We start from the raw sequence: 8172 nt of genomic DNA, 5'->3' as shown, positions 1-8172 counted from the left end.
CTGTGGCAGTTTTAATGAGGGAAAGCAGAAAATTGACTTTTGGAGGAGCCCTGGTGCCCCACCTCATGTGATGGCGATCTTGAACAACAACAACAAAAAAGTCAGTTGATGGCTGACTTTTGAAATATGAGAATGTGCTTATGGAACAAAATGATTTAGTATTAACCAGTGATATTAGCTTGCATCCAGCTCAATTTTAAGAGGAGATTTAGAAGGATGATTGGATGTTGGTGCTGAGAAGGGGTTAATTTGTTTATAGATGGGAAGAGAAAGGGGCAAAGGAGTTTTGGTAGAAACTAGAAAGTTATGTCTTAAATCAAGCTTTGAATTCCTTTGAAGCTCGGGGCAATAATTTAGCTGACTTGGAAGCCAGGATGGCAGCAGCAGAAGAAGGAGTTAGAGAAAGTGGGAGCAGTAGAAAGTGGAGGAGGTAAATGGATAGTGGCAAATGTTGATTTTGGGAAGTCTATATCAGGGTAGTCATTGGGGACTAAGGTATGATGTGATTTGTTTATAGATGCTTATGGATGCTGTGGATTGTATAGAGTACTTAAACAAATATGTGACAAATGTATAGTATGTAAAAGAGTTAATAAAGAGTTAATAAAGAGTTAATAAACAAGTTCTACAACATAAAGAAAAGGGAGAGTGACATCTAGCGTGAGGCCATTTCAATGCATTCAAGTTGATTTTACTGAACTACCTCGAGTGGGGTGACTTAAATATTTATTGGTGAGAGTGGCTCTCTTGACTGGATGAGTTGAAGTTTATCCAACCATGAGGGCCACTGCAGGAGTAGTCACCAAAATTATACTGGAACGGATAATACCTAGATATTGAATAATAGCAGCAACATACAGCAACCAAGGGACTCCTTTTACTGCAAAAGTGCTTCAATCGATCATGGAGGCAGTGGCAATTAAGTGGCAATATCACTTGGCCTGTCTTCTTCTTCATCTTACCTCAGGAACAAAGGACAAATGCCTCCACTCTAATTTGCTGTCCATAAGTTCCACCCTGGTGAAAAAATAGCTGACGTGGGGAAAAACTTAGCCAAGCCTGGGACAGTTCCTACCAAGTCCTGCTGACCACTGAAACAGCAGTTCAAACTAAAGACAAAGGGTGGACCCACTACACATGTGTAAAAGGACCAGTGGAAGAACTTCAAGAGTGGAACGTGATTCCTAGAGAAGACCCACTGAGAATAAAAATTACCAAAAACTGATGTGGTCATTGTGGTATGAATGGGTTTTGTTTGTAATTTTTCTCGTTGCAGGAATAGCAACTTTTTGGTCTTTCCGGCCTGAGAGGTGGTCTATGTTATTCCATCTGAAGATCCTAAAAGAAGCTGTGGAACTTCTCACCCTACAAAATGTGTTGGTTCTCCTCAGGGGAGGGGCGGGGGGGTGGCGGTTATTATTAACGAGGATCTGGGTCCGAGGGAGACCACTGTGCCTCAGATAGCCGGATGTGAGTCCCTCCTTGTGAGGTGGGGCCGTGGGGTTCAGATGGGCTTGTTGCTTACGTACCTGGCTCCCTGCCGCGTGGCAACAGCCCTACCTGAGCTACTCAACGTGATAGCCACGGTGGCAGTAGATACACCCAGGTTTTTAGTCATGGGTGATTTCAACTTGCCATCCGTCGGTGAAACGTCTGAGGTGGCTCGGGAGTTCATGGCTTCCATGACGGCCATGGACCTGATCCAGTTAGTTCATGGCCCTACTCACAGGGGAGGTCACACTCTGGATCTGATTTTTGTCTCTGGCCAGTGGTTGAGTGGTCTTGTTATAGGGGATATAGACATGGAACCCTTGTCATGGTCTGACCACTCACTCCTTCGCCTAGATCTTCGAACCGCGACCCCTCACCACAGGGAGGCGGATCCAATTAGATGGATCCGCCCCAGGCGCCTGATGGATCCTGATAGGTTCCAGACGGAGCTTGGGCCATTTCCTGAGGATCTAGCACATGACTCGGCCGAGGACCTGGTAGCCGCCTGGGATCGGGCGGCTGGTGGGGCCTTGGACCGAGTTGTGCCTTTGCGGCCTCTGACCCGATGCCGATCCCGTGCGGCTCCTTGGTTTACTGAGGAGCTGAGGGAAATGAAGCGCCGGAAAAGACGCCTGGAGAGCGGTTGGAGGGCCAGTCTCGCTGAATCTGATCGAACACTGGTAAGGTCGCATATTAAGGCCTACCTAGTGGCGATAGAGACAGCAAAGTCTAACTACTTTTCCACCTCTATTGCGTCATCAGGGAATCGTCCGGCCGCCCTTTTTAGGGTGACCCGCGCCCTGCTCCATCCGGGAGTGCGGGAGGATCCCTTAGAAGGCAGGGCGGAGGATTTCGGACAATACCTGTATGACAAAATCGCCCAGATCCGGGGGGATTTGGACTCTGACTGGGTAGATCAGGGCAGGGTGACGAGGAATAGTCTTGAGAATGTTATCTGGGAGGAGTTTGATGCTGTGACTCCTGATGATGTGGACAGGATTTTGGGGAGACTTAGTGCGGCCACATGTTTACTGGACCCGTGTCCCTCCTGGTTGGTACTGGCTTCCCGGGAGGTTACACGAGGCTGGCTTCAGGGTGTTATCAACGCTTCGTTGAGTGAGGGTTACTTCCCCACCGCCTTGAAAGAGGCGGTGGTGAGGCCTCTCCTCAAGAAGCTGTCCCTGGATCCGGCAATATTGGCCAACTATCGTCCTGTCTCCAACCTTCGCTTTATGGCGAAGGTTGTTGAGAGTGTGGTCGCACGACAGTTTCCGCAATTCCTGGAGGAAACATCTTATCTAGATCCGTTCCAGTCGGGTTTCAGGTCTGGGCACAGCACAGAAACGGCATTGGTCGCGTTGGTTGATGATCTCTGGAGGGCTCGGGACAGGGGTTGTTCCTCTGTTCTGGTCCTGTTAGACCTCTCAGCGGCTTTTGATACCATCGACCATGGTATCATGCTGCACCGGCTGGAAGAGTTGGGGGTGGGAGGCACCGTGTTGCGGTGGTTCTCCTCCTTTCTCTCCGACCGGTCGCAGTTTGTGTTGGCAGGGGGGCAGAGGTCGACCTCGAGGCCTCTCATTTGTGGAGTGCCGCAGGGATCGGTCCTCTCGCCTCTCCTGTTCAACATTTATGTGAAGCCGCTGGGTGAGATCATCCGTGGCTTTGGGGTGAGATACCACCAGTACGCTGATGACACCCAGCTGTACATCTCCACCCCAGGCCACCCCAACGATGCCCTTGAAGTGATGTCCCAGTGCCTGGAGGCTGTACGGATCTGGATGGGGAGGAACAGGCTCAGGCTCAACCCTTCCAAGACTGAGTGGCTGTGGCTCCTGGCATCCCGATATAGTCAGTTGACTCCATCACTGACTATTGGGGGCGAGTCATTGGCCCCCACAGAGAGGGCTCGCAATCTGGGAGTCCTCCTGGATATGCAGCTGTCCTTGGAGGAACACCTGACGGCTGTAACCAGGGGGACCTTTTGTCAGGTTCGCCTGATTCGCCAGTTGCGGCCCTTTCTTGATCGGGATTCCCTGTGCACAGTCACTCACGCCCTCGTCACCTCTCGCCTTGACTATTGCAACGCTCTCTACATGGGGCTCCCCTTGAGGAGCATCCGGAGGCTCCAGCTGGTCCAGAACGCAGCAGCGCGGGTAGTGACGGGAGCAGCATGGCGCTCCCATGTAACACCGCTCCTGCGCGAGCTGCACTGGCTCCCAGTTGTCTTCCGGGTGCGCTTCAAGGTGTTGGTTATCACCTTTAAAGCGCTCCATGGCATAGGGCCTAGCTATCTTCGAGACCGCCTGCTGCTACCAACGACCTCCCATCGACCCGTGCGCTCCCACAGAGAGGGCCTCCTCGGGGTGCCATCAGCCAGACAATGTAGGCTGGTGACCCCCAGGGGGAGAGCCTTCTCTGTGGGGGCACCTACCCTCTGGAATCAGCTCCCCCCAGAGATACGGAGAATCCAAGACCTCAGTGCCTTCCGTCGCGCCCTTAAAACCCATTTATTTAAACAAGCCGGGCTGGCTTAAGATGAAATTTTTAACTGTTTTTTAAATGTTTTAAACGTTTTTAATTGGTAATGAGTTTTAATTGGGCCAAATTTATATATCTTTTAATTGTTTTTAATATTTGTTCTGCATGTTTTTTAATCTGGCTGTACACCGCCCTGAGTCCTCAGGGAGAAGGGCGGTATAGAAATCCAATATAAAATAAATAAAAATAAATAAATTAAATAAAAATTGTAACTGTATCACTTAAAGTTGCTGTTGTTATTCTTGTGATTGTGGACTGATACATGCCTGTGGGGAATAGTGGGACACTGTGATTGTGGAAATGTGCAAAGGATTTCTCTCCATAGAAACTCTATATATTGGGGCATTGAATCAGATCAACCTGACTTGAACACAGTAGTCCTAGGAGATAGTGATATCATGATCCCTGAAGATATAGAATGGATTGATTTAATGCAACGGTTAAATAATTGGGAATAATTTTGTTCACGGGTAGGAATAATAAGACGAGAATATAATGCAATGATAAGTGTGAAAAATTATATTATATTACAAGCAAGGGTGTTTTCTTCATTTAATGTAACCTTTCAGGTAGATATTTGCTCCATAATACCATGCTCAGATAATCATAATTCCTGCGAGCCATCTTAGCTGCATCCAAAGGAACTTCAAATGCCCAGTTAAGAATTGAGACAGGCATGCCTCAAATTCAGGTAAGAGCCTGGAAAATGATGATCATTCATTGGCTAAAAATACATTTCTTTCCAGAGGGACTGCTAGGGTTGATTGATAACTTTCCTTCCCCCTGGAAACAGGCGATAGACCACAAGCTGGGCTCATATGGGCTCCGACCGGTATTCTTAATGTACCTAGGCTTTGACCAAGCAAAGAAAGTCATAATCAATAGAATGAAGGACATGGAGTTTCAAGAAGAACTAAATAGGTTACTTCTCCACAGTAGGGACAGAATCAAGCAGAGTCAGGTAGTGCATTCCAGGCATTGACCAGTCTTGCTGAAGTCGCATTTTCTACAATCGAGTTTGGAGTGGTTTACATTGAGTTTGTATCTTTTGTGTGGTCATGTATTATTGCGGTTGAAGCTGAAGTAGTCATTGACAGGTAGTATGTTGTAGCGGATAATTTTGTGTACTATGCTTAGGTTGGACTGTAGGTGGCATAGTTCTAGCTTGTCCAAACTCAAAATTTCAAGCCTGGCAGCATAAGGTATAACATGCAAGTGGACCCTTTGCTGCCTCCCTTGGGAGACTTATTGAAAACATAACACCTGGCCTTCTTTTGCTGTTTCCAGGGCGGCCCTGCGGGTCACATCTAAGCACCCCTTGGGCTGGATCTGGTCTGCTGACTTTGAATTTGACACCCCATTCACCAATTGAAATGTTGCATTTAGAAACAGAATACCATAAGGAAGGGCCCCTGGTGCTGTAAGTTAATGGGGACAATTTAAATACACCTGATGCTGTTTGTTCTAGCCATGGCGTCTGCTTTAACATCATTCTACTTTGGTATCCATCTCGCAAATTAGCCAGCAACACAAGAATTTCAGGAAGCAACAATCTAATAGGTTTATTCATTCATTTATATAGGTAGCATGCAACTTACGACCATAATGGAGCCTATGCTTCCAGACCATAAGTCCTGACAGTCATAAAATGGTTTTACAACTTTTTTTGGTTGTACATATATTTCTTTTTAGTTTTAAGCAACTGCAGTGGTCATTAAACGAATTAACACTTCATCTGAAAACCTGAAGTAAATGCTGGATTTTTTAAATTGAAAATGAAAAGCACGATAAGTAAAATAAGGAAATATACAATTCAACAGTTAGCAAGCTTTGATACATTATCAGTTTCTAAATTCTAAACCTTAGCTTTCAGTCTAATCCCATGCCAACATATGCAGAGTTTTACCCGCTCTACAACTACAGGGGTTAAGAAGCTGAGAAAAATCTTTCTGGGTAGGCCTCCCCTAAAGGCCAACAAAGGCTTCTGCCTGAAGTATTATTTAAGCAAGATTCCCTGCTCTGCTTGTGCTTAAGTTAGGGCTTTGTCCATTACCAGTTTGTTCTTAGAGAACTCCACACAGATTGCGAGTAATACTCAAAAACAGGCCTCCTCTAGCTTTCCCTCCTGGGAAGCTGACATGGAGGACTGAGTGATGCCACAGCAAAATGGCGGGAGGTTTTTTTCACTCCCACCTAGTCTTTTGATAGTAGGATTCTTTTTTCTTTTATATATTTATATAAATTATTTTATATTAATATTCTTTTTATTTTAATTTTAACATTTATTTGTCCTTCCTCCAAACCTAATCCAAGGTACCATTTAGGTTTAGTGCAGCCTGAACTTTTAGGAGCCTTTCTCCACTCCGAATTGTATAGAATAAACACTTTTCTTATTACAGCATATGCATTGTCACTGTTAATTCCTCTAATTCTAATTAAGAGATGCTTTCTCTTAAATTACTTCACAGCGTATCCATAAATTTGGGAACCAGTTACACTTGGGGGCAACGGGGCTATGATGTGTTCCAAGTTCAGTTTAGAAAACCCTGCGTTCTCCAAATCTTTCCAGGTCTCTTTTAACAAGGAGCACCCATCTCCCACATGTCTCCAAGTAGGCTCACAGACTTGTTGCCAGAAGTAGGTCCAGACTGATCTGCCAGCTGCTACATGTTCAATGAAATAGAATGCACCACCCTGGAAAAAATAAAATAATATAAAAAAGATAATAGAAAGTAGAACGCTTTGAAATTACATAAAAATTCACACTGTAATCAAGACTGTTGTTATACAACTTTCTGGGGATATGAACTCTTAGTGACTAGAAGAACAGTTTTTAACTTCTGCAGGGAAATGGCAGATTTGGGGCAGCATTTAAAACTTCTATTTAAAGGTGAAGGGCAGTCTTTAGTCTATTTACTTAAGATATCGTGCTGTACAGAGGCTTCTGCAGGATCAGGGACTAGCCAAACAACCTCCCAAAGTAGTGTTGTGCAACACCAGACATAACCATATTGGCACAGCCTTTGCTGTTTCAGCATAATGCTTCCACCCCCTCATGTTTTCCTCATGTAACCAACAGCACTTGCCCTTCAGCTACAGTGTCAGCTTGATCTACTCTGGTTCTTTCTCAGTTTCCCTCCAAATCAAACTTGATCCCTGGTGATTTGATGCAGATTTCCACATGGGGAAAGCACTTTTGGAAACCATTCAAAAGCGGTTTGTCATTTCACAGAGATGTTGTTTTAACTTTTCAATCTAGCTTCAACCTAATGTTTTCTGGAGATGACTCACTGAAGTACCAACCAGGCCCCTATCTCAGGCCAGAAGCTTGCTGCCATTTACTAACATTAAAGTTATGAATATATTCCTTGAAGTTGTTGTACAGAGTCTGAAAATGATTCAGAAACGCAGGGCAGGCAGGAAAGGTGCGGTTGCTTTAAGCAGGAATCCAGTTTAGGTTCAGCCTGAAAATCAGCAGCACAAAGAGCAGCAGAGAGATACTGTTTTCGTGGAATCTAAAGCCCTTGCTCCCATGCACCCCTGCATAGTGCCCATTATTTTCAAAACATGCACACCTGGCTTGTGCCCATTATTCGGTGGTCTGGACAGACCAGACTTTTAACTTTCCCTCTTTGCCCTTTGACTTACTGGTCTGAGCACTCGCAGAATCTCCTTCAAGACAACCTGGGGGCTGTTCACAGAGCAAAACACCAGCGTTCCAACCACCACATCCACAGAGTTGTCCGACACCGAAAACATGTTCTCGGCGGAGGCGACCACAAAATTCTCGAACTGGAGGTGCGTGTTCTGAGCCATGCTCTGGAGGAGGACATTTTGAAAATTGGGATTGTAGTCCACGCAGGTCACGTGAGAGTTGGGGGGATAAAACTGAAAGTTGGTGCCAGAGCCCACGCCAATCTCTAGCAGGTGGAGCTTTCCCGAGGAGTCAGCAAATTCCTGCATGTTCTTGAACAGCATTTCCTTTTCCTTGTGCATTTTTTTATTGTAGATTTTGCTGTACTGGTTCATCAAAACTGGGAGAAGTCTTTTACCAATAGGATCCCATAAGCCAAAATAGGCAAGCACATGGATGGGCACGAAGAGGATTTTCATGCATTGTTGTAAGAAGAGAACCAGCAT

At 45.7% G+C, this 8172-nt stretch overlaps 1 protein-coding gene across 1 annotated transcript; it reads right to left on the bottom strand.

Annotated features, from left to right (window-relative positions):
• Positions 1-6354: 6354 nt before the first annotated feature.
• Positions 6355-8172, bottom strand: LOC139310643 (thiol S-methyltransferase TMT1A-like). Its single transcript, XM_070934841.1, has 2 exons — positions 7681-8172; positions 6355-6726 (listed from the first exon to the last, which is right to left on the bottom strand). The coding sequence occupies exons 1-2, from the start codon at positions 8170-8172 to the stop codon at positions 6490-6492; spliced, it is 729 nt and encodes a 242-aa protein (XP_070790942.1). The 3' UTR covers positions 6355-6489.

Source organism: Pituophis catenifer, unplaced genomic scaffold, assembly GCF_029215685.1.
Source record: "Pituophis catenifer annectens isolate HBS135680 unplaced genomic scaffold, rPitCat1.0.hap2 SCAF_2, whole genome shotgun sequence".
NCBI lineage: Eukaryota > Metazoa > Chordata > Lepidosauria > Squamata > Colubridae > Pituophis > Pituophis catenifer.
The sequence above is the reverse complement of the archived record's forward strand: the minus strand, read 5'-3'. Positions and strand labels throughout refer to the sequence as shown.

What these genes read in the sequence shown, in the direction of transcription:
- LOC139310643 (XM_070934841.1), bottom strand. Translation starts at nt 8,172, where the DNA reads ATGCTGGTTCTCTTCTTACAACAATGCATGAAAATCCTCTTCGTGCCC. An exon ending in TTCTGCGAGTGCTCAGACCA is followed by an intron (nt 6,727 to 7,680) that starts GTAAGTCAAAGG and finishes TATTTTTTCCAG; the next exon opens with GGTGGTGCATTCTATTTCAT.